Source organism: Pseudorasbora parva, chromosome 10, assembly GCF_024679245.1.
Source record: "Pseudorasbora parva isolate DD20220531a chromosome 10, ASM2467924v1, whole genome shotgun sequence".
Lineage (NCBI taxonomy): Eukaryota > Metazoa > Chordata > Actinopteri > Cypriniformes > Gobionidae > Pseudorasbora > Pseudorasbora parva.
The window spans coordinates 25,921,789-25,948,691 of NC_090181.1; the positions used below are offsets into that span (position 1 = coordinate 25,921,789).

At 37.0% G+C, this 26,903-nt stretch overlaps 1 protein-coding gene across 3 annotated transcripts in view; it reads left to right on the top strand.

Annotated features, from left to right (window-relative positions):
* Nucleotides 1-26,903, top strand: part of chrm3a (cholinergic receptor, muscarinic 3a) — a 109,315-nt gene extending 82,412 nt beyond the window's left edge. For all 3 annotated transcript variants that reach the window (XM_067454635.1, XM_067454636.1, XM_067454637.1), the window contains exon 3: nt 23,222-26,903. In XM_067454635.1, the coding sequence (XP_067310736.1) occupies nt 23,241-25,028 (1,788 nt within the window). In that variant the 5' untranslated portion in view covers nt 23,222-23,240 and the 3' untranslated portion in view covers nt 25,029-26,903. The remainder of the gene's footprint in view (nt 1-23,221) is intronic.

The window sequence follows — 26,903 nt, forward strand, 5'->3', positions numbered from 1 at the left end:
CCATGAAAGGAGGCCATTGTGTATAGGTTGCTTGACCTGAGTCCATCCTGGCAATTTATATAGTATACCACTGACATGTTGTCTGTTCAGACCAGTTTGTGGTAATCCTTTATGTATGGGAGGAAAGCTCTTAGCGACAGATTGACCGCTCCCTGTGTAGCACTCCAGTGAGTCCAGTGAAGACAGGAAACCGGCGCTCAGAACTGTTAAGCAGGTGGCTCATTTCGCTGAAGGCCTTTTCCACTGTGACTTCTCAATCCGGAGGTCATTGATGGTAACTAAACTGAAGGAGATTAAACCCGAATCCGCCGTAGGTCACGCCCATTTCGGCGGGAACTGACACGCTAGGCCGTGAAGCCTCAGCCACCTCACCATAGGTTTGTGCAGATCCGCAGCCAATCAGCATGCTAGTATGCTCTGCTTGGGTCTACGCTTCAGATGCACTGTGTGTTTAATATATAAAATGATCAGGATAATTTTTGTCTTCAATATTTCTGAGAAGCTAACTTATGCAATACAAGAGTAGTCTCGAAAGGGAACAAAAAGTCCAAACAGAAACCATGACAACCTCTCTCATTTGCCACAAATGTGTTTTGCATTAATTGCAGTATACAAGTCGCATTGGAATATAAATCAAAGCAAGAAAAATCAACTTGTATTCCAGAAAATATTGTAGGCTACATATTTATTAATATTAATTTAATAATTGTTTTGCATATTGTAATTTTAAAATTTGCAATTAGAATTTCTTCCCCGAATGAAGCCAAACCATTTGGAAAATTATGAGAGAACTGCAAACTTGGCAGAGTTCCTTTGCCCCTCTTCTGTACTCCTTCCTATTCGGCTGTTTCCCTGACAGAATTATTGATCCATCCCAAATTGGCTCGCGGTGCCTGAGTCTCAACTCAACAGTGTCTGGGCTGAATGACACCGATTGGCTTGCTCAGTTCAAGAGCTTTTCCATTTTCAGGTCTATCAGTGCTTTGGGGGCTTGGGGAGCGACATATCGTTTTCTGGGTTCAGGTTTCTTTGAATTGCAAGTCCCACAGAAAGCAGAGCACACGTCCTTAAACTTGGCTTAAAAATTGCAGGCTAGTTGACCCTGCATTTGAGCTGTGTATGAAGGTTTTTTATTGGCTAGAGGACAGAATTCGGTGTCATTTTGATGACTGTGGGATTGGACACACTGCAAAGTTTGGATTCCTCATCCTTCATCATTGTCAGAAGGTTAACAGCCTCTGCCAAATGTCTCACAAATTAAGTCCTGATAGGCATATGTCTGCACCCTGTTATTGTATTTGGCAGTTGTGTATTTCTCATCAGACTGTAATCAGGCTGTAATCAGAATAGTAGCTGGTGAGAGAGTCATTTGTCAAGCCGACGTGCAGATTGAAAAGGTGGAACATAATTCCACCGGAATGATTTCTAGCTTCCAATTGTTGTGTATTTTTTGTTTTTATTATTTTATTTTTAAAACAAATTATTCTTGGTTAATTATTGTGCCATGGCATGCCCTTCCTGATCTTCTTTGCAAACTGTCTTCACTCAGCATTTCTTGAGACATAATACAAAACATGCCCCAAAACCTTACCTGCTGTTAGCTTTTTAAAAATATCAACATTTTCGGTTTGAAATTATTTATGATCACTAAAATTAGATTTGCAACATTATAAATGTCTTTACTATCATTGTTAATGCATTTTTGCAAAATGTAAAACTAAAACAAAACCAAAAAAAAACTAAAAAACTAAATACGTGTGTGTGTGATTTTTATATTATTATTCTTATTATATTACTATTAATTGCATTTCTTCTGTTTGGTAATTTGTTTTATAGGACTAAGGGCCATAATTATATGATTGGAAAGTTTGCCTTTAAAATATTTTGCCCTTATAATTTGTGTTAAATACTTTATGTAAAACTATGAGATAACCCTTTCTGAATCATTTCATGTCGTAAAATTAATATTCAGTACCATTTGACAGTGCATTTTCTTTTCAAAGATTTTTCTTAAGTGCTGCTAAAAATTCCCAGAAATAAATGTGCCGCATTTGTGTTTGACAACAGGTTATTAGTCTGACTGTTAGTTTAAAGACCTTGTGGTTTAGATGGTCCATATTTTATGGTTGTCAGTCAATTACTGTCATCTTTTGAATGAAATCCCATTTATTGTATGGTACAGTTCAGCTAGGCAATATCATACTTGCCCAGGTCCTCATAAGTTTCCTCTTAAGGTTTCCTTGAGGCTTTTTCTCTTATAGATTGACCACCTACATATTGTTCTTAGACAGTTATCAGTATGCAGCAACATATGCTTTGTTTAATCGCTATAAACCATGGCTGCAGCTAAAAGTCTGGTATTTTATTTTGTTGGGAATGCGTTGGGAATTCAGGACCACAAACCACAGTAATGTAACACTATCAGCTCCCTGTCAGGCACTCGAGATAACTCAAACATCTCCCCGTGGAAGCCCCTGCTAGTTATCATCACATTACAGTAGTGAGAGAAATACATAATAGCCTTAAGATAATGCTCTCCACGGGGAAGAGCAGGCATAAAAAACACATTTTAAGTTGCACAGGGTTCATTTGCTCAGGTTTGTAGATTTAAGGTATCTCAGGGGAGCACTTCAGAGATGTATTATTATTGCTGGTTTGGGAGCACTGTACCTCTCACAGTCCACATTAAATTTGTATACAATTTAATATTGAATTGGTTCACACTTGAGGGGAAACTCTGACATGCATGTTCTCTGTAATAGAAACACCTTCTGTATTTTTCTCTGGCTCTCATTCTCTCTGTTTTTCTTTCTCCTAAGAGTATTTGGCAGGCTGTTGCATTCTTAACCATTTCATCTGTAGTAATGTAATGTAAGCGTAGCATTGTGCTACATCAATGTTTAGGAAGTTACTTCGAACCCGTAGCATTTAACTAAATATTTTGCTGCAGAGCATTGACTTCAACTAATCATTTATTTCAAACCATGCAAATGAACCTTCCCAATGCTATAAATAAGAGAACAGTTCAGACAAGCATGTTTTAATGTTTTCTTAGCTTGCTCCACTGTAAAAGGTTTGGGTGCAATGAAAATTGGCATACACATACAGTCAAGGCAAAAATTATTCAGACAACAAATATCATTTTTACTGGTGGCTGCAGGACACTATAAGTGAGAATAGCAAAATAAAGTGAACTGACATATACCCAAATATACGGAAGAGGATTAGGGCCAAGCAAAAAAAAAAAAAAAAAAAAAAAAAAAGCATCTCGAGATTAAAGTCATTATGATGAAAGATTAAACTCGTTAAATTTCGAGAAAAAAAGTTGAGATACAATCTCGAGAATAATCTAATTAAATATCGAGAATAAAGTCGTTCTGTTTCGAGAAAAAACTCGTTATATTTCGAGAAAAAAAGTCTAAATAAAATCTTGAGAATAAACTCATTAAATATTGAGAATTTAATCTCATTGCATAGCATACTGATAGAGGACATGGCAGAGTTGGATCACTTAGTCAAGCTATATTTCAGACTTTCTTTCAGTAACAAAGAAATACTATCAACTTTAGCTAATTATGACAGAATTATATTAATGTCCTCTATCAGTATGCTATGCAATGAACACTGATTGAATGCGTTATTCTCAAGATTTTATTTCGACTTTTTTTCTCGAAATATAACAATTTTTTTCTTGAAACACAACAACTTCATTCTCAATATTTAATGAGTTTATTCTCAAGATTTTATTTAGACTTTTTTTCTCGAAATATAACTAATTTTTTCTCGAAACACAACAACTTTATTCTCAATATTTAATGAGTTTATTCTCAAGATTTTATTTCGACTTTTTTTCTCAAAATATAACAAATTTTTTCTCGAAACACAACAACTTTATTCTCAATATTTAATGAGTTTATTCTCAAGATTTTATTTCGACTTTTTTTCTCGAAATATAACGAGATTTTTCTCGAAACAGAACGACTTTATTCTCGATATTTAATGAGTTTATTCTCGAGATTGTATCTCGACTTTTTTTCTCGAAATTTAATGAGTTTAAATCTCGCATTATAATGACTTTAATCTCGAGATGCTTTTTTTTTTTTTTTGCTTGGCCCTAATCCTCTTCCGTACAAATATTCTTCATACAGTTTACTACCAGTAAAATTAATATAAATTTGGGACCAAATTCACTCTGACTTGACCATGTTCTGCTTAAATGTTTTCTCTTTAATTGCTAATGCAACCTTTTACACCACAGACTAAACAAAATGAAGCATTGCTTGGTAATTGGTTGACCTAAATTGGTATTATCAAACTGTGTACTTAAATTTAACAGCTGAAAGCTTATGGGTTGATTGTAATCCATTACATACCTTTCTAACGGTCATCTGACATTATCAAGATTAATTTGTTCTGACAAAGTTTACTTCTTTTCATATTTTATTACCATTTTTTAAACTATAGAGAATAAACTGTGATAATGTGAGAAAATGTTGAAGGTGTCTGAATACGTTTTGGCTTGACTTTATACCAATGTAATGTTTTAGAAAGCTACTTGTTAAAAAAAAAGTAGCTTATTACAAAAACAATTCCAAAATGTAATTCCCTTTTGTGTAGTTGTTCTGCAGAATTGCTACATTAGTGCACTTTTGAGTTGGTGATTTAATATTTATTTGATATAGTCACCAGATATTTTGGAGATATTTCAAGCGCTTCTCTGGGACAAAAATATGCAGCAAGGAGAATGATGTACTGTGTATTATTGTAGTGACACACTTGGTTTTGAGTGCATGTCAGTGGTTCACTTCTGCTCTTTGTTCACTGTAATATGTTCAGTGCACTTCTCTTAGCATCTAACTGTGCTGAAATCATGCGGTAAATGCTCGCCATTCTTAAAGATTAGTTCCACTGCCAAATTTAAAGGTGAAACGTGTAATTTATGTGTGTAACAAGTTTTGCAAAAATAGTTCTTGTTTTTAAACAGGAACACGTCTGCTGTTTGCCATTGGCCAGACAAACTGGTAGCTCCGCCCTAATTTAGTACCGTTTAGATCTCTGGCCTGGCTCTTGAAACAAACAGCACTGTTTTGAAAGCACCACTGAGCTACAGTGTTTACAGTTGTCTGGGGAATCAGCCTAGGAATGGCGTACTTGGGTTTCTGTGTATTTAAATGAAGTAGGAGAAAATATTTGGCATCAAAGAAGATATTATACACTTCACTTTTAATAAAATCTGAAATATAAATTTGGTTGAGCCATCTCCCGAGTCTGGATTTCCAGTATTTCTCCATTTGAAATTGCTCCATTTTTGTTTTCGTGCCAGAAACTGCTGCTTTTTTCTTTTCTGTACCTCTTCCGTTGCTGTCAATGAGATGGCACCATGTAAACCATTTGGAAATTACAAAGAGGGAAATTATCTCAAAAGTGACAAAGCGACTGGAATTCATCGATTTTTCGGAGAGAGATATTTAGTGATTTAATGTGATATGAGTGTCAGACTGTTGGCAAGAAAGACCTCCCTATAAATGCACTGTAAGAAATTGTACACTTTGACACAGTGTAAGCCACATTTAAGCTGATTGACATGTATTATAAAGTACGATGGCAACACATACTGTAATTACCATATAACATCAGGTTTCTGTCACACAATGGACATCTTCATTTTATTAATAATCATAATCATTCAACATGAATTGTCATTCGCAAACCATTTGACTTCAGTAACTTGACATTTACGACTGACTGAAACAAAACTTTACTGAAATGTACTGAATGGTAAAAGTATGTTAAACATAATGGCACTATAGACTGAATGTGAGTTTGCTAAAATAGTATACTTAAAGGTCTTTTTTGCTATTTGTTAGCAGTATCCATAACTCATGCAGCTTAAGCGACTTTAGAAGTAAAAGCTAAGGCGTTTCAGAGGAAGTTATTACTTTTGAAAGATTACAAAGACAGACTATTTGTAATGTACATGATTAATCATTCATAGAATTGAATGCAGAATACAGAATAGAGTGAATAACATCAGTTTTTCTTTCAAGGAAAATAAATCATTTTTCTTTGTTCGCGTTCATGTTTAAGTAATTTCTATATTATGCTGACCTCGTTTATGACACCCCACCAGGCCACTAAGTTCCTACCATTAATACCCCAGCACAACTAATCTATCACCATTCTTGCCTTCCACACTTTCAGGAAATCCTGCATGTTTCTCTGGCATGAAGTTTTGCAGGTCGATATTAATTATCAATAGTGTGTCATAGTGCCCTTTTATTCCATATCCTTTCACTTCTGCCAAAACATGCATGTGTGCAATTGTGAGAAACTAAGCATACAGTTTTAGATGGCTGTGGATCTGTCCCTGATAAGACCCTCATCTGTCTGAAGTGCAACTATTCACTTTGCTGTTTCTAAATTAAAAGAGCTCTTAAATATTCATGGCACCTCAGGCATCTTGTTTGCCAATATACTGTACACTCTGTGTACACATCGCTTGTAGATAAATTTTGTACGCTGCAGGGAAAAACTGAACTGTTTTTCACAGATTATGTTTTTTGAGCAGACTAAAATCCAAGCATGTCCTCGCTGTGTCATTGTAATGAATACAGAATGCATTTCTTCCATGATCTGTTCCAGCATGACCAGAAATCAGAGTTTGTTTTTCCCTCTCTTTTTTTTATTAGTTATTTATTGGCATACAGTTGTGCCAAGCGATTACAAGGCACTGCCCTTCGAACTGGTGAAGATATAAAAGGAATATTTAATGCAATTTCGGCTGCAGGGTTATGGTCGGATGAAAGGGAAAAGGGAACATTCATTTTGCTCCAACCCAGGAGTCAATGAAATATACAGAGACATATCCAGGGGAGATGAGTTTGCTTCTGTGGAAAATAATTGCACTGAACTCGCAGGGAATAAAACATCCTCACAAGGAATCAAATGTGAGTTGTTTTCCTTTGCCCAAGCTCCCAAGTGAAATGATCTACATGTTTATTTCATTCATCAGATAAAAGCATATAGGCCTCAAAACATGCATGTTAAATAACCGGATCACAGTAGGATAGCACTTGACCACATTTACCCTAAAGGGGTGATGAATTGAGAAATACACGTTCCCTTGAGCTTTTGATATATAAAAGGTCATGGTAATATAAGAATATCCTGTAAGTTTCAGAGCTGAAAATGTCCTTGTTAGTCAAAGAAAAGCTTTTATAGACAGCAGGACCAGAAAATGATCATGTGCGCATCTTGACGGCGACTGACGAAACACCGCCTCTACATTCTTATTGGACTCATTGGCTCACGCTAATCAGTAGCAATAAACATGCTAAAGAATATAACAAGATATTGCACTATTTCTGGTCTTGGAAGAAAACAGTCCATGCATAAGCTTCCTTTGGATCATAATATTAGGAATGTGTGGTTGAACTTTATTTTTAATGAAGTTCCAGCTGACGTGGGGAAGACTCACAATGCTCTTCTTCTATATTGGATCCGACAGGAATGGTGCAACACACTTATGTGAGTAAAACTTTTTTTTTTCTGTAATAGTATTGCATTGTTATAGATCGTTTTGCTTATGTGTGCGTGTCTAACAGAACATACCTTTAGCACGCTGGACTCAGACATGAATGGGCCAGGGCTCGCAAAGCTACCAAAACGTAAGCCTGTCGGCAGGGCGATGAATCTCATAATATTCCTTTCTTGTTCTGCTATTCTTTCTCTTGACGTGACATTTGAAGGGCATGCTCGGGCTTGTATCGAACTATCAGGCGTGCTATGTAATACAAAAATAGTGCAATCAATCACGGGTGGATGAGAAATAAATCATTGTGTTTGTTTGATGTAGAAAGACCTACTTGAATCATTCCGGTTGCTTCTTTGAAAACAACCTCTCCCTCGTGTGAACTGAACAGACAGGGGCATAGATATGACAGTGAAGCTGAAGCTCATTAAATATGCAAATCTTATCCAATCCTAGCCGTGAGACTTCCAAGTCTCCAGTACATCACGCCTATTTCTTATTAACTATTATTAGTTATTATATATTACTATATATTACTAGCCTATTACTTATTAGTTATAATAAGTAATAGGTAATAATGTAATAATGTTTTTGAATGTAAAAAACACACAAACATCATAAGTTGACCTCTGACAACAGTATAAAAAAATTAAAAAGCCAGTTCATTACACCTTTAAATAAGCAGGGACATAAATGTTCTCAAATTTGCAGATATTTAACACATCAGGGCTTCATTCAGTCATTAAAATGTTTTACAGTTCGCATTTGCCATGATTATATAATATTATGTTTTATTACATGACATTACATTAGTTCTGGTTCTCAAATCTGCAGCCTTTTCCAGCTGATTTTTTATTAGTTAAAACAAAATGCACCTGCAGACTATTTACTAGTCGTTTATTTAATCATTGAGGATTTCTTAAAAATTGTGTATTACATATAGGGCTGGGCAAAAAAATCGATTTTTCGATTAATCGTTTTTTAAAATCTGATCGATTCAGAATCGATTCTCAAAGGCCACGAATCGATTTTATTCCCATATTTATTTCCGCAAACATTGAACATAAGATTAACGTAAATCTAATTACTAGTCTTCTCCACTAGATGTCACCCATTTGCCTTGAGTGATCCTACAAAGGAGCAAGAGGCACACATCATTTATCCATTCAGTGTTTAAATGGCAGCTCCCAGTGAGTTGTCGCCTTTTATAATGCTGAGGTGAAATGCTGTAGGATCAAACTTGAGCAGTCACTTAAGCACGTACGTTAGCCATTATAGACATATTCAACTTATAGTCCACATACAGTGCAGGGTCAATAATTCAAACCTTAATAGCTTATATTATAAACATATTTCCTCAAATAATAGTTAGTCCACAGTCAGAACGTTGTGGTATTGTTGTCTGTTACCACGGCAACTACTTGTGTCCAGGAATTAACCATAGACTGTAAAAAAATAATGAACGTGTTTCTCGTGTATGAAAAGTAAATGCACACATGATGAGCGGCAAAATCGCAAGAAAAGCTTGTCGTGTACTGAAAATTGCTAACAAATCATCCAATATTATTTTTATGTTTTAGAATAAATGTATCAAAACATCCATAAAATACTTCTCGGATATTTTTTTTAGAATAAAGTTGCATCAAAATTGTATTTAACAATTGTATGGATTTGAAATATAGAGATGCGTTCTGTTTTAATGTACTCAGGTGTACCTAAAATAAAGTTTAATATACAGGTTTGTGGCTCTTCATTTCTTTTTAATTACCCACTTATGTTCACTGTTCTTTTTTATAGATACGTATTTGTATTAAATCTATATTCATTTGAGTTAAATCGAGAATCGAAATTTGAATCGAAATTGAAAATCGAATCGAGAATCGAAATCGAATCGATTTGAGAGCTTGTGAATCGAATCGAATTAGAACATCTGAATCGATACCCAGCCCTAATTACATATTATATTTATATATATTCTTTTAGTATAATATTTTAAAGGAAAAATGCAACATGTCCTCCAACCAATATGCCTATATAGGTCGTTTGTCACTTCCTTGAAATACGACCCATGGGAGCATTTACTAAAGTGCCGCCCCTATCGACAATATTTTAAATAATTAAATGCGACGGACAGGATCGTATTCTAAAGTTGTGCTCCTATTGACAGCAGGAAGCTTTCATTTTAAAGCATTTTTCCCTTTTATCTGCTTAATATTTGAGGTTTTGCATAGCTCAGTTGTTAAAGCATTGCACTACACAACAACAACAACATGTGATCATGCGATCGTGAGTTCGATCCCAGGGAACACGTGCTCATAAAGTGTGTATGCACTATAAATCACTGGGTAGGTTTAGGGATGGGGTGGGTGTAGTTGTACAATTAAAAAAATATATTTTTGCTAAATGGAAATATGACAATTGGTGGTAAAAAGTCCAGACATTGCATTAAATGAACACGCATTTTGGTAGGTAACAACAGTCATACGTCATTTCATGACGTCAGACGTGACACAACACTGTCATTATTTTTACGCCAGCTAGAGGGCGCATGACTTAAAAACGTAAATATAGGTCGTAATAAGTTTAGGTCCAATTGGGATAATTTGGAAAACCAGATAGAAATATTAGTTCAAATAGGTGAGAATTCTGCTTCCTGTTTGTCTTATTTGCTATTTAGATACTATATTTGAGATGATAATTTCCACAGATTGTATTTTTCAAACTTTTATCTTTTTGTGCTTTGTCAACTCAGTAACACACTGATGCGGAAATCGATGAGTTATGTAGCTAAGATCAGAGGGATCCTTCTCCCTCAAAATATGATTACAAGTGGTCACAGGAGACGCGTTTGAGATGCATGTTATTACCTGGTGTAAACAGCAGTGTGTTTTGACAGACCACTTGTGACTGCCTGAAGTGGATGTTAATACTAGGTGTAAACAGGACCACAGACATCCAACCAGAACACTGCATTCATGACCCATACACACGTGTATGATCATTTCAGTTCTAGCATGCTGTTGATTTAAGCTGCACCAATGGGCGTCCCTAAGCTACAGTAAGCCCTCTCCTACTCCCAGCTTGAGCATTCCTCTCCTGCTGTTGTGTTTACACTGGAGACGGAGTGTGCTTCTTTTCTCAGACAGGTCTGTGCTGGAGTCCTGCCTCAGGATGCCATGTAAGGCCTGATTATCACTGCACAACATACAGATACAGAGTATTCATAGGCACACATAGGCAGAGGAAGATTACGGAATGGCATGGTCAGAATGTGTTTGATAATGATGATTGTTTTATTTTAATGTCATGATGAACATACATCAAAATAGGTTAAAAACAAACGATTTAAATTAAATTAGTTTCTATTTCAAATTAAAAATACTTTACATTCATCTACAGAGCCTCTAAGGCAAGGGTGTCCAAACTCGGTCCTGGAGGACCACTGTCCTGCAGAGTTTAGCTCCAACTTGCCTCAACACAGGCCAAGTAAGACCATGATGATCTGGTTCAGCTGTGCTTTATTGGAGTTGGAACTTAACTTTTCAGGACAGTGGCCCTCTAGGAGAAGGATTGGATACCCCAGCCCTATAAGAACATTGTGGTGGAAAATATGAAATTTGAGGAAATATAATCAAAAGTCAATGGTTATGCATTGTCTCGCAAATGCTTTGCGTTCACTCACAAAATGTTTCGGTGGAAAGCAAAAACAATTATATTTTATATATTTGTTATATTTATGGGCTCTGTATTCATTAAATATTCAACAAAAATGTGCATATATATGTATACACAACCAAATACAGAAATGTATTGCAAAACAGGCCTGGCACTCTCAAACCCCACTCTATGATGATCAGAATGATGAAGATGATTACTATTAGGCAAATTTTTTAATTAAATCAATACTATTACAATTAATTTGCCCCGCAATTATTTCATAGTGCACAACTGCACACTGCACAACTCATACTACATTTAAAAGACAACTTAACACGAAATAGCCTACATCTCTTCTATATATTTTGTGCCACACAAGAAAATTAAAAAATATATATATATTATTGTGAAGAAAATAAATTAAAGCTATATACCATTATCAGACCATATTCAGCTGTCATCGCTCAGTTTTTAGTTTCACTTTCTGCAGTGAATGATTGACTGGAATTTAGACTTCTTCACCGGCATAAAGTTGGCGCATTGCTTTTGTGATATCATTGAATTGCCTTTATGGTTTATAACGCAAACATTTCTAATATTGTGACGTGACATTTGTCTTTATCAACAATTGCTTGCAAAATGATGGACGATTCACAGTGCACGCCATAACCCGTTATAATAAAATCAAGTAAATTATTATTTAAAAATAATACATTTTCACGCAAGCCCCTCTGAGAATTGTCAAATGACTAATATTGTCTGGGACCGCTTATTGTCCAGTGTTTACTCTTCAATGGTGTGGTCGATGACCTGGAAGCTGAGTTTTTTTTGTTTATTGTGATACCTGATCATTTGTGTACTGTTTCATTGTGAGTATTTGCAGCGCATTTTTGTATTTGAGTGCGTTGTGAATTTTTGCAGCATGTTTCTATATTTGGTTGTGTTGTGAACTTTTGCAGCACATTATGTTTTGTTTATGGTGGTTTATCTATTTGCATGTGTTTTCTTCAGTTGCAGTGTGTTGAGCTCTCTCGGACACCGTTATTTTAAATTGTAATAAAAAATTTTTACCATTTACTAAACAATCTGGTTTAACATGATGCTGGATGAAGGTGTTGATACTTACCTAGACCTGTGGATTGCTCCTTTTTCACATGTGATATGCAGGTGATAATCCATTTAATTGCTAAGATAATGTTGTAGTTTGTATATTTTTTCTATTGATCTTGGAAGCAATAACTCATCAAATGATGGAGTAGAGCATTATAACTAGGCATTTTTCCAAATACGTGAGTGCACTTTCAGCATTTTAAAGAGCTAATTGTAACTAGGTGGAGATTCATTTACTTTTGTGGCACTGCAGGCAATAGATTCACTTGCATGGTTGGCTCAGTTTTGCCACTACTTAAACTCTCTTCAGAAGAATTACAGAAATCCCATGAGCCTTTGAAAAGGTCTGCATCGCAACCACACACAGAAGAGATTTTAGTAAATCTAGCCTTCTCACACCATGCTATACATGCAGGCATGTGTTTTCTTCAACTTAAGTATGCACACGTATGCTATTTGCAATCGAGCATGCACTCAAACATGCATGTCTGTTCGCATTCTCCGCTGTATACATTTGATTTATTTTACGCCCTCTCACAGCACAAAGGGTGGCATATGTTTTCAGAGCTTAACGCTTTTATCCACTGGTTATGTATTGGTGTTTAATGACCAACAGATGCACAAGCAAGTGTATTACAGGAATAACACTTATTCACTAATCTACCCATGTGCCACATAGTTAGTAAAAACAGTATATGTAATTTATTGGGTTTGAATCCCTGTGCTGCATTGACCATGTTTATCTTTATTTCTGCCAGTGTAAGAATTCCTCTGGGTGCTCCTGGAGGCTGGGTAATACTCAGAAGCACAGCCCTGGTGCTTCAATAAAAGGCTGTTGAACTGCATGTGGTCCACCCTTCAAGGAGTAAAGAAGAGAGGTTGCAAAGACCTGTTGCACTTGCTATTTACTGCATCTAAATCTTTAGCTTTTTTTATCTTTTTTATGAATACAAGCATGTGGTCTTTCTTTTAGCATGATATCTAGTGTCTGGCAGTCCATGCTGAGAGTAACTAACTATAAGTAATGATGTTACTAGATTCTAACAGTAGCATGAGAGTAGTTCATATTTTTTCCAACATATCTCAGATTATAATGAACAAACACATTTATTGTGTTGCACACACGAGTGTGCCAAGGTAGTAATTATTGTAAATATGTTCTCCTAAAATGTACATTTATCATAATTTGTGTCCTTCTACTTTAATTTGAAAATGTGAATTTTAAAAGTTTGCATTTGGTAAATGAAATGGTTATTTCTGTCATAAACCTTTATTGATTTTGTGCCAGAAAATATCCCTCTTATTATTGACGAGATGGCAACACTTGACGTTCTGCCAGGTGCAGTTCACGTCCTCAGACAGAGGTTTTTATACTGTTGTCTGAGGTCAAATAATGACGTTTGTGTGTTTTTTACATTCAAAAACATCATACCTAATAAGTAATAGGCTATTTTCCACACTGGTTTTGAGGCTCTGTCCTGAACGCTGGGTTTTGATGGGCGTGACACATTGGAGACATGGAAGTAAACGCCCGCAGCTAGGATTGGATAAGATTTGCATATTCAATGAGTTTAAGCTCCCCTGTTCAGTTCAGTTCAAACGAGGGAGGGAATGATTTAAAAGCGGCAACCGGAATGAATCTCTCAATCACAGGGCTCGTAAACATCTTTATCAAACAAACACAATGATTTATTTCTCATCCACCCTCAATTAATTGGAATATTATTTCTGTATTACATGGCCCACACGATCTGTGGAAATAAGCGTGCGCACACACACACACACACGCACACACGTCAAGAGAGAACATTATTTCTGCCGACGGGCATACATTTTGGTAGCCCCTCTGGAAAACACATAGCCTCGGGACTAACTATTACATACGTTTTGACGTTTTACCCACATACGTTTGTTGCACCATTCCTGTCGGCACAACATTGTGTCTGCAAATCCAGCACTTGAGATGAACACACGTACACTGTCTTCCCCACGTGAGCTGGAACATTAAAAATAAATGAAGTATCACACATTCCTAATATTGGAATAATATTATGGAAGAAGCCTAATAACTTAGAAGCTGTGCATGCAATAATCGCAGCCTTTGCCAAATCTTGTGTGATTTTATTGCAATTTATCGTGCAGCCCTTATGGTAACAATGCAACCTGCCCAAATAAACACCACTTATCATTGCCTTAGCAATGGTTCTCATTCACTATAATTGCCTGGATTATTTCATATTCATACACACAGGGGAACTTCTCAAGAAACATCTCTGCCTAATTCACAACACGTGTGTAAACACATTAATTTGTTCTTAATCTCCTTTTAATGTTAGTGAATTTGGAGTATTCTAAATGCACATGGTTAGTCATTTACTGTATGTGATGATCTGCTACGCTGCTCTTATTTCTGCTGCAGAGCAAGTATGGGACTTACTACTGCAAATACCTACACAACACGCTTCTGTGAACAAGTAAGACATGATGCTGCTTTACAATAGTGTACATGAATTACTTGTAGCATATCTATACAGATAGAGCTGGGGAAGGTGGAGTGTTTCTGAAAGCGTGCTGCGCTTCTACAGAAAATTCTGACCAGCATTTGGAGGTTGAGCAGCGATCTCATTGGCTACTGATACAGGTTTCGTTTGTTCCTACATTTTTTAATACATTTAAGTTGTTTTTGCTGTATCATAAAACGTTTGTAAGCAGATTTAACAAACAAATTAGTTCTTACACATGCTTAGTGAATGAGACCTAATGTTTATATGGGATTAAAACATGCTGGTGTGATAATATTATAAGAAACGTGCATTCCCAAATGTGGATACTTTTATAGTGGATAAGTTTCAGCCTTTCAAAGCAAAAGGATTAAACCTTGGCCAATCACAGAGTGAGAGAGGATATGCTGCATCCCTGGGGATGTGGATCTTGTCATAGTCTATGATGGATTCTTTGGACTGCCTGAGATTTAAGGTATTACTTACACCTGGGTGGGTCGATACAAATGCACTGTCGATGACTGGATAAAGGAACGTATTTTCTTTTCTACCAGTCTTTATATGATCCCTTTTTATGTGGTCTCAGTCTTGGTATGTAGCACGTATAGCATCTCACCTTATCATCAGCTCAAATTTGTCTTGTCAGGTTGTTGTACATGCAGAAGTAAAGGGTGTAAATTAGCCCATCATGCTGATGAAATAATCTAACCCTATATACGACCCTGTGTCTAATATCGAGTGCTGATGTAACCGATTCTATTCTGACTGGCATTTTCATCTAGACAGTAATAAGGTCACCAAATTGCTTTGGCTTCACAGAAAACCTTTTTACCTCTAGCGATGTATACAAACATCTCTCAGGTGATCCGGCTCGGAGGCAGGAATGAGGTGTTTATGCTGAGAACAGACAAGCAGAGAATTACAGCTTCCTGATAATCAACCAACCAGAACGTTTGACCAAAAATAGGCAGTAAACACTACTAGAAATGCCAGAAACAGGTAATAAACACTACTAGAAAAGCGAATAAGGGCAGCATGATTGAGGAAAAGAGGAAAACGGAAACCAAAAAGCAGATGGACAAGACAGTACATTATAGTAAGAACATGCATTAAAATGAACAACATTTACTCTAAATTAATGACCAAACAAATGTTCAGTGGGAACCATTTGTGAAAATGCTTCTATTTTGCAGTTTTATTTTTAACTTTATAAATAATACAATTATTATATAATTTCAAGATGTTGGGTCTGGGAACTCACCATTGACAGAGCTCAATCCCAGGGGCGGGATAAATGGTCGTCTTTCAAACTCTGCACACAATCAATTGGATAACACTAAAACCAACAGCAACGTGAAGCGTTTAAATTAAATTATGCTCTGTCTGGTCGGCAAAACTCTGAACACATCTTCCTTTCTTAAGAATGATTTCAGTGCCGTTCTTTGTTCTTTTCTCAAAGATAAGCTTAACTCCAAGTCTTCCAGAGTCATGGCCAAAGCGGCTTCGAACGACCGCTGTTCGCCAGCTTCTTTGTTTACAAGTAGCACACGGAACCTCCGCAACTCTGCCGTCATTATGTTATGGCCGCCCACCGACTCTATACACGATGTGATTGGCCTGACCAGAGTTTGGTTTTTTCAGCTCACGAGTAGAGGTCAAACGAGTAATTGGTTTTGCCGATTAATCGGCACCGATAGCTGATTGGTGGAACAATCGGTTATCGGCAAAAATCAATACCGATATTTACGTATTGAGAAGGGTCTGCTAACATTATATAGCATGAGAGCGGCCTCTAGAGGCCAATAAAAAACTATCACTGACGTTTTTTACATTAAGACGTGAGGCCGCACGCTTCACGTCAAGCACATGGTGCACAGAGCGCTGACACATCTGATGCGCGTTTAAAACATCCAAAGGGAAACGGTATGAATACAGAACACTTCAGTACATGTTGCCAAATCATTATAATGCTTTAGCAGGGAAAAAACAGCCGGATGTAGGTACTATGTCGTCGAGGCTGACAGAAAGCTAACATTAGCAGTAACGGTTACCTCAACCAATTAAAACGATGTAACAACTAGTGAAGTGAGAAACCAGACTGTATGGTCATGCATCCGACAGAAATATAAACAAATCAGAATTGCATTGGATTTCAATAAATATTTTGTTATTTTGATTAGAAAGCCGTCAAGTGTTCTAAAAAAGCTAACTGTTTGGATTTATATGAAATTATAACACTTAATATAATACAATAATATTCCATTTTTAACATTAGGTAAGGTTAATAAATGCTGTAGAAGTATTATTAATTGTTAGTTTTATCTGTTAACCTTTTTATGCACTATGAACTAACATGAATGATTAAGTAAAATGTATATTGCAAAATGCATTTAGTTCATGTAAGCTAGCTAAATAAGCGAATACATCCTTGTAAACAAATGGGACTTGCAGTCGGTTACCTATGACATTCACATACATGTTTTTTGTTTATCGCTAAAGAAACATTTATTGGTAATATTTTAATGTTTTAGTTATTTTATATATAATTTTTTTTCTGTAGAATTTTTTCTGTTATAACTTATCATTTTAATATAATTATATTTGCATATGCAATTTAGCACATTTTCATGGTTCAGTACTGTTTTACTTAGTTATGCTTTATCCAGTATCTATTTTAAAAACTATCGGTGGATTAATCGGTTATCGGCAAGTATGGTTCAACCTAGTTGTCGGTAAAATCTGCTATCGGTCGACCTCTACTCACAAGTCTATGGAGAGTTGCTAGACGACACTGGCTGCAAATAGATTTGCTGCCGCTAGGGTGTGTCTAGATTTCTAGATCAGTAAATAATCTGTAAGCGAGCAGTCTCTCATGCTTCACTGACCTCCACTGACTTTCATATTGAGATATTAATAGATAATTATGGCTTCACTTCTATAATTGTACCCATGCCAGTGATTAATTCCAATTCCAATCGGGAATATTGATCAAGGTCCTGCATGCTTTCAGCGCTGACATTTCTGTCAGCTAAAGGCTATGTGAGGTAATCACGGATCTCCCTCAAACTCTGGAAAAGAACGTGTTGACATTTAATCATCATTCTTCAGAAATCCTCATTCACAGCACATCCAAAATACACCACACACACACACACACACACACACACACACCTCTTACTACACACACTCTCCTCACACTTAACTACCACGCCAGGGGGGAACAGCACCAGACATGCCAGTCTGTTTTACTGATAAGTGTGTTTTCCCACAGAAGATGTGAAAACAAAAGCAGCTATTGCGCTTTTCAGTCTGTTATCATTACAGAAGCATTTCACTTTGGAATATAAAGTACTGCTTTTGTCTATATGGCATCATCAGACTTGCAAATAATTCTTTAAATGCGTAGAGGAGTGGTTTTACACACAAAAACTATGTTTGATGTACAGTATGTGTTTGAAGTCATGCATGTAAACTCCAGATGTTCATTTGATTCTCAGGTCTGTCATCAAAGGCGTCAGGCTGTGTGTGTGCGTGTTAGCGCATGCTGCTGTGCTTTTGTGCGTATGCTCAGAGTGTGTGTTTGAGGGGAAGGAATGCTTAAAATGTAAAAAAAAAACATTCTCTTATCCTGCCCTCCGACATTTACATTTGAATCATATTACAGTTTAATTTTTTCCAAGAATTTGAGTTGAAATCAGCTATAGGTGTATGTTTATATGTATAGAGTTGGCTCTAACTGCATTTGCCATTGAGTGCCCCTCATGCTTCCCTCCACATCCACCATGGTCACCATGACAACAGCCCGTTCGTCAGCTGCTGTTTGCGGATCAACCGAAATTAAGACAATTCCCAAATTCCATGACTTAATGGAATTACGACTATACGTGTCACTAGTTTTGTACAAAATATATTTGCAATCCTCTATCTGAGCTTGTGTGTTTCAGGTCATAGCACAAATCTAATAGGATTAAAGCACAGAACTGAACGCAGGAGAGCAGGGGCCCGAATCGGAGCCCAATGCCAATTAGATTTTTCTCTGACTTCATCTTTTGTTATTTGATTCCCTCTCCGCCATTGATATCTCACTCAGATGAATGACCAAGAAGCCTATATTTAACATCAAACTCTCTTTGAGGTTTTATTTAATGCATTGGATGCTGTGTGTTTCAGTCTTTTGATTACAAAGCGTGTGTTTAATATTTACTATTCAGTCTACTTTTGCAGGACATCTATCAGGTCTGATATTTCATTTAGACATGAATCAAATCATCATTATCAACGCTCATCTCCCATACCGTGTGTAATGTGAGACACAATTTCTACTTCAAATTAATTCTGTTCTCCGTATTACGGAAAAGGATTAGGGCCAAGCAAAAAAAAAATAAAGCATCTCGAAATTATTATTATGCGAGATTAAACTCATAAAAATTCGAGAAAAAAAGTAGAGATACAATTTTAAGGAATTAACTAATTTGATATCGAGAATAAAGTCATTGTGTTTTGAGAAAAAACTCGTTATATTTTGAGAAAAGAGTTGAAATAAAATCTTGAGAATAAAGAAATCGATCAGTGTTTAATGCATGGCTTCTTTAAAGTTTGAATGCTAATTATAGCCTAATTCTGTCATAATTAGCTAAAGTTGATAGTATTTCTTTGTTACTGAAAGAAAGTCTGAAAATATAGCTAACTAAGTGATCTAACTCTGCCATGTCCTATATAGGCTATGCAATAAACACTGATCGAATTCGTTATTCTCAAGATTTTATTTCGACTTTTGTCTTGAAACACAAAAACTTTATTCTCGATATTTAATGAGTTTATTCTTGAGATTTTTTTCTCAAAATTTTACGAGTTTAATCTCGCATTATAATGACTTTAATCTCGAGATGTTTTTTTTTTTATTTTTTTTTATATTATTATTATTATATTATTATTATTATTGCTTGGCCCTAATCCTCTTCCGTACTATATTCATTAAAAAATCCTGAAATATAAATGCATCAAAGTTTTCACAAAAAAAATAAGTTAAGCAGCACAACTGTTTTCAACATGAATGATAATAAGAAATGTTTAAATAACATGAAAAAACGTCTGACTGGTATTTCTTTCAGCTGCCAGTTTGACTCTCGGATCCATATAATATATATGGCAGTATGATGCTTTTTGCCAAAGCATCATACTGCCTCTGCTGGCTTGTTCCCCAGTTAAGCAACGCTTTCACGTGTAAGTCGGCTTGTTCCCCAGGTACGTGGCGCACAAGCACCCGGCAATCCGCATGCGAAAACGTGATCATCAGACCTTCTTCCATTGCGCCATGGTCCAGTTCTAATGCTCGTGTGTCCACTGTTGTCGCTTTCTGAGGGGGACAGGGGTCAGCATTGGCACCGACTCTATGCAGCCACATATGCAAAAAACGGTGATGTACTGTGTATTCTGACACCTTTCTGTCAGAACCAGCATTAACTTCTTGAGCAATTAGAACTAAAGTAGCTCGTCTTTTTGATCAGACCACACAGGCCACCCTTCGTTCCCCACGTCCATCAATGTGCCTTGGCCACCGACAACCCTGCTGCTGGTTCATCACTGTTACTTCCTCTGACCACTTTTGATAGATACTAACCACTGCAGACTGGAAACACCCCACAAGGTTTTGGAGATGCTCTAACCCAGTCATCTAGCCATCACAATTTGTCCCTTGTCAAACTCGCTCAATTCCTTACACCTGCCCATTTTTCCTGCTTCTAACACATCAACTTTGAGGACAAAATGTTCACTTGCTGCCTTATATATCCCACCCATTAACAGGAGCCGTGATGAAGAGATAATCAGTGTTATTCACTTCGCTTGTCATAATATTATGCCTGATCAGTGTATATCCTTGCCACTTGGAATAATATGGAAGTGATATGCGGGTGTGCACAAAGTACAGCTTTGAATGTGGTTTATCCAATCAAGAGTCGGAACTGATTAGTTAAACATGAATATTTCCTCTTGCAATAGAGATATCTTTCATTGCTTTTCACAACATGTATTAAACACTAATGTATTTTATATAGATTATTTTAAGCAATATTACACAAGCAAAAGCACAGTTTTTCTACGGAATGAAGCAGTTATCAAGTAAATTTTTTTAGACAACATTACATCCTGATAGCTTTGTTCCCTCAGTTAAACACTGTCTATATATGTATTCTTGCTCTGCCTATTGTAAAGTAATTATCCCTTTGTTTCCGCTGTAGTAGAACTGAGATTGAATCCAATAGCTAATTACCTCTTTGGAGTCTTTGGTGTGTGTGTGTGTGTGTGTGTGTGTGTGTGTGTGTGTGTGTGTGTGTGTGTGTGTGTGTGTGTGTGTGTGTGTGTGTGTGTGTGTGTGTGTGTGTGTGTGTGTGTGTGTGTGTGTGTGTGTGTGTGTGTGTGTGTGTGTGTGTGTGTGTGTGTGTGTGTGTGTGTGTGTGTGTGTGTGTGTGTAACGGGTCATGTCCATTTGTTCTTTACTCTGTTGTAAATATTCAAGCCTATAAATGGCAACTTAGCGACAATGTGAATATACTGTGATTTATGTGATCGGGCTGTTGTTCCCTCTTAAATTTTACTTACTTTTCCCTCTCATCTTTGTCTTCCTTCTCACATCCCACTGCCATATCAAGATGAAAAAGAGTTTCTGAGAGAGAGGCAGATGTTCTCGGTTCAGCTTCCTTTTAAAGTTTATGATGACTATATTTAGTAATGTGGGCCTGTTCTGCTGAATGATGCTTTATGATTGTCATCCTTCCTGTAAGAGCAGAAGTCAGCACCATTTTTGACTTATTTTTGAAGTTCCTGAGGCCACTTCGTAAGGTCTTTTTCCCCCCGGAAAGATGATGATTTGTATTTGCGTCCAGCTTCTGGTCAAGACCTACATATCATTTTTATCTGAATAAATGAGGCGTTCATCCATCTTTGGCCACGAACCAGTTACATTCTATTCTCTGCCTCTATCATTGAGATTAACTGCGTTTGTACGGGGCATTCTGGGAAAGCTCTGCAACAACTTCCTCTTGCAGAATCTAAGTAAAGAAACACCTCGACCATCTTTCATCTTTCTTAATGTTAACATTTTCTCCTGCTTTTCGTGTGCCTGCTAACTCACAGACATTTCTGCTTTTCACTGGAATGCAAAAGCTATTTGGAAATGTTCTTCAGAAACGCGTCAGTTTTGTCTGATAGTTGTCAGTACATGCAGAGTTGTGCTTTAGCATATAAACTCATTTTAGCACACATTGTATTCTGATTTAATGGCATGTAATTATTGTAGCGAGACGGCGGTTAACATTTCTGTGAAAATGGTACACTGATTTTGTTGAATATCTAAATTTTTATAATAAACTTCCTGTTATATGAATGTTGGTCTAGACCAGTGTTTCCAAACTGCTTTTGTTTTGTGTACCCTCAAAGCCTCAGGTACCATTTCATCGAGATGGAAACATAAAAACGTCAGATATGCATTCCTTTTGACTTATACACAATATATTTTAATATTATCATTAATACTATTAAAATGGATGTTATTACAATATATATATATATATATATATATATATATATATATATATATATATATATATATATATATATATATATATATTTTTTTTTTTTTTTTTTTTTTAAATAAAAAAAATCACCAAGTAGATTCTTCTCCCATTAATGAGATGCCGGAGCTTGTTTTTTTTTTTGTTTTATGATTTATTTTTGTCCAATCCACATGGGAAAACAATTCACTTTTGTACAGTGGAATTTAAAATCCATAGAACCTTTTTTTCTATGGAAAAGATTTTAATGAGAATTTTCACTTTCAGGAAGCTAAATGTAACAATGGAAATCTTACCCACCACCCCCATTTTTTTATTTAAAAATGCACATTATAAAACATTTTTAGTGTGACAATAATAAGCATTAGTTCCTCACAACATTATACAGTGCACAATGTCATTTTGTATGGTACAATATATTCAATCATTTATCAGCTGTATTCTCCTAATAAAAAAAGGATTTCTTTAAGATTAAAGAATTTAAGGCTTAATAAAATCAGTAGTTTGAATGAGTTTATTTTCCTCACTGAAAAAACTAATGGATTAATATTTTATGTTCCACAAAATGATCGGGGTGCTTTCAACATCCACATATTTGGAAGCAGTAAGATGCACAGAATGTATTTAATGCTGTATCTCAAATGGATTTCTTTGACGTTTTATGAAAAGATAGATCTGTTGATTTAGTAGATCAACATCACCCTCTAGTGTAGACATAAAGCAACAGCAATCTTACATTATTTTAGGAAGTACTTTGTGTAGAGAGCCGTTACTGTAAAGTTTGACTGCTAAGATTGAACATAAATGTGAGATGAATAAACATAAACTGATTATTTTCTCTTTTTGCTCAGAATATGCCCGGCCTGCACAATGGACTCCAACAGCACAGAGTTGGACCTGTTCTCTCCATCCGATGCCCTGGGAGTGGGAATCCACCTGGCATCCACTCCGTGGCCTCTGCTCCAGAACACAAGCCTCATCAACCTCAGTGCTGTTTTCAAGCTCAATGAAAGTAATGTTGAGGTTGAAGGTCAATCCTATGATCCCCTGGGCGGCCACACACTCTGGCAGGTCATTCTCATCGTTGTCTTTACAGGACTGCTTTCCCTTATTACTATCATCGGCAACATCTTGGTCATGGTGTCGTTTAAGGTCAACCGGCAGCTTAAAACGGTTAACAATTACTTCCTACTGAGTTTAGCCGTGGCAGATCTCATCATTGGGGTCATCTCTATGAACCTGTACACTGCCTACATCATCATGGGCCACTGGGCAATGGGAAACTGGGCATGCGACCTCTGGCTAGCCATAGACTATGTAGCCAGCAACGCATCTGTCATGAATCTGCTGGTCATTAGCTTTGATCGCTATTTCTCCATTACGAGGCCTCTGACGTACCGTGCCAAACGCACCACCAGGCGGGCAGGATTGATGATCGGCCTGGCATGGTTTGTGTCACTCATACTTTGGGCACCTGCCATTTTGTTTTGGCAGTATTTTGTTGGGGAAAGGACCGTTCCACCGGATAAATGCTACATTCAGTTCCTCTCCGAGCCTATTATTACATTTTGTACCGCAATGGCGGCTTTCTACCTGCCGGTGACAATAATGAGTGTTCTGTACTGGCGAATATACAAAGAGACAGAGAACCGTTCTCGGGAACTTGCAGGATTACAAGGCTCGGCCGGACGGTTTGGAGGGGTCGAACGACCGCGTTTCCACCTTCGCGCTACTGGGGGGAGCTCTAGAAGCTGCAGCAGCTTTGAACTGGGCCAACCTGGTCACAAGCAAAGCTCCGTTCATGGTCTCAGCAGCCGATTCCACTGCTGGGGTTGGAAGTCAGGGGGCAGAGATAAAGGTGGGCCGCACCGGGAGGCAGATCAGAGCAGCAGTGACAGCTGGAACAACAATGACACTGGACTTTCAGCCGATCACTCGGGCTCGTCTGACGACGACGAGAGTGCACCATCCACCACACGGGCGATCTTCTCCATTGTTCTCAATCTGCCTGGCATGAGGGCAGCTGTAAACTCCCAAGTTACTTCTTGTGAAGATTTGGACACCGAGGAAGATCCATTACAGTCACCGGTAGAGAAGGACAGCAGGGATAGCAACATCTCGTGCTCCGTCACCAATGGTAACAAGCGTTTCGTTGGAAGAATGGGTAAAGTTCAGTCAATGTCCTCCATACAGCCTTCGACGGATCCGAGCGCAGATGGCGGCAACCCCACCATCAAATCCCCCTCAGCGCCCATAACTTTCAAAGAGGCAGCTCTAGCAAAGCGCTTCGCAGCTCGTGCGAGGACGCAAATCACCAAGCGGAAGCGCATGTCGCTAATAAAAGAAAAGAAAGCGGCACAAACTCTAAGCGCCATCCTTTTCGCATTCATTATAACGTGGACACCTTATAATATCATGGTGCTTGTAAACACTTTCTGCAATGGCTGCATACCTGAGAACCTCTGGGCGCTAGGCTATTGGCTCTGCTATGTCAACAGTACAGTAAATCCTATGTGCTATGCCCTTTGCAACAAGACTTTTCGTAGCACTTTCAAGATGATCCTGCTATGTCGCTGGGATCAGAAAAAAAGCAAGCCGAGCTTTCCACAAAGACAGGCTGTAAGGTTTCACAGAAGCATACCAAGAGACTCCACATAGCAGCTCGTGATGAGGCTAAATTGCTAATGCTAAAATGTAAGTTGCAAGGGGCGATTCCTCAAGTATCTGTGCTAGGGGTGTAATGGTTCAAATTACTCATGGTTCGGTTTTTATCAGGGGGAAAGGACTACTGTCAAATAAAAAAATAAAGACAATAAGAACAAATAATCAATCTACAGGCAACAGCACAATTAAATACAATAGAGCAAAGATACAAATAAAATGATACAGTGCTTTTCAGGCATTTAGCGTTAGTTTTTAGTTACAAAAACTGAATAACATAATCAAATGTAAAATAACATTGCATATAATCTTCACTGTATAAAGTCAATAAATGTTAATCATTATTAAAGTTACAAAAGCTATTCAGTCAAGAGCAATGAGTGATTTATTTTTCTTTTGTTTGATGAAGATTAAACACAGACAACAGCAAGAATTTTAGGTTGCTGTCACTTTAAGGCATAATGTATGGCTCCAATACAATGATACTGGTACACATGTGTTGTCTTTTTCGACTGTTTACAATCACTCAAGACATAACCCACTATGTCTGCTAGGATAATCATGTTGACATAATTTGCATGTGAATTTGTCCGTTCAAGTGCAAGACTCGAAAGAGAACTCAATATTTGCGTGCTGTCTGAGACGCGGATTTCTGCTTCATATGAGTGCACACACAAATCTTATTACAGCACGCACGAGTCCTCTTTCGCGTCTTGCGCTTGAATGTTGAAATTGGTATGGCTTAAATGAGTTTAGTTTAAACAGAGAGCAACGTGCTGCTATCTGTGTTGTTACTTTTGTTACTAAAACATTATTTTCAACAAACCATATTATAGTAAATGTGTTGTCCGATTTGAGATTAACTTTGGTGCAAGTTTCGAGAACCATTACACCCCTAATCTGTACTATATGCTGAAGCTTTAATGTGTGAGTGTCAATGTGGACGTGTAGCTCTGTCTCTTATGATCCCAGGATAAGAGATTTGAACATTAAGGCACTGTGGTTTAGTGTACAAAGAGCTTCACAACTGAGCAAGTGCAATTGCCATAAGTACTTTCTGTGGACTTTTATACAGTATGCCTTTAAATCGGCAGTGCCAACTTTCAGCAGTTCAGCAGCAACATTCAGCAGCAACATAATAAAAAAGTACATTTAAAATGGAGACTGTGTATCTTGAACCTCAGAGAGTTGATCGGATCCGATGCTCTCAATTAATTGTTTGACTATTTTAGGGTGGAATATTAGATATCTCATTCTTGTCAATGAGCAGAAACTAAAATGTGATTTTTAAATAAGGTGATGTATATCAAAGTATTTACGGTGAATAATTATAAGATATTTCGTTTTGTAAGTGACATTTGCGGATTTCTGTGAAAGCGTCCCACACAGAGGTTGAGTATATTTGCTGTCTTGGTAAGTGTAAGTGTTCTTCTGCAACATGTGAGCCACGGTTGAACACTTAGTAGGTTTTTTCTCTCCTGTTGAAATTTTTGGTTATTCACAAACAGCACTTCCATGAGCTGCTCTTGTATAAAGCGTGGTTGTTTACATTTGTTTTGCTACAAGTATTTCAATAGCTATTATGTATGTTTTCAGTGCACATTGAATATGTTTGTATATGTTTGGAATGCCTTATGTTTGAACTTTGAGATTGTGCACTGATTATACTGGGCTAGCTGTGAAATCATTTATGAAACCTAAAGAATGTTTTTAATCTGTTAATTCAGATTTTGACAGTAGTGTGCTGGGACGTAATTCCATTTACAACCAAACTATTTGCTTTATCACAACTTTATTTTGGAGGGCCAGGTTTTAAAGGACAACTCCCGGGAATTTTTAAGTTTATCTTGATTGTTATACCTTTGTGAGTAC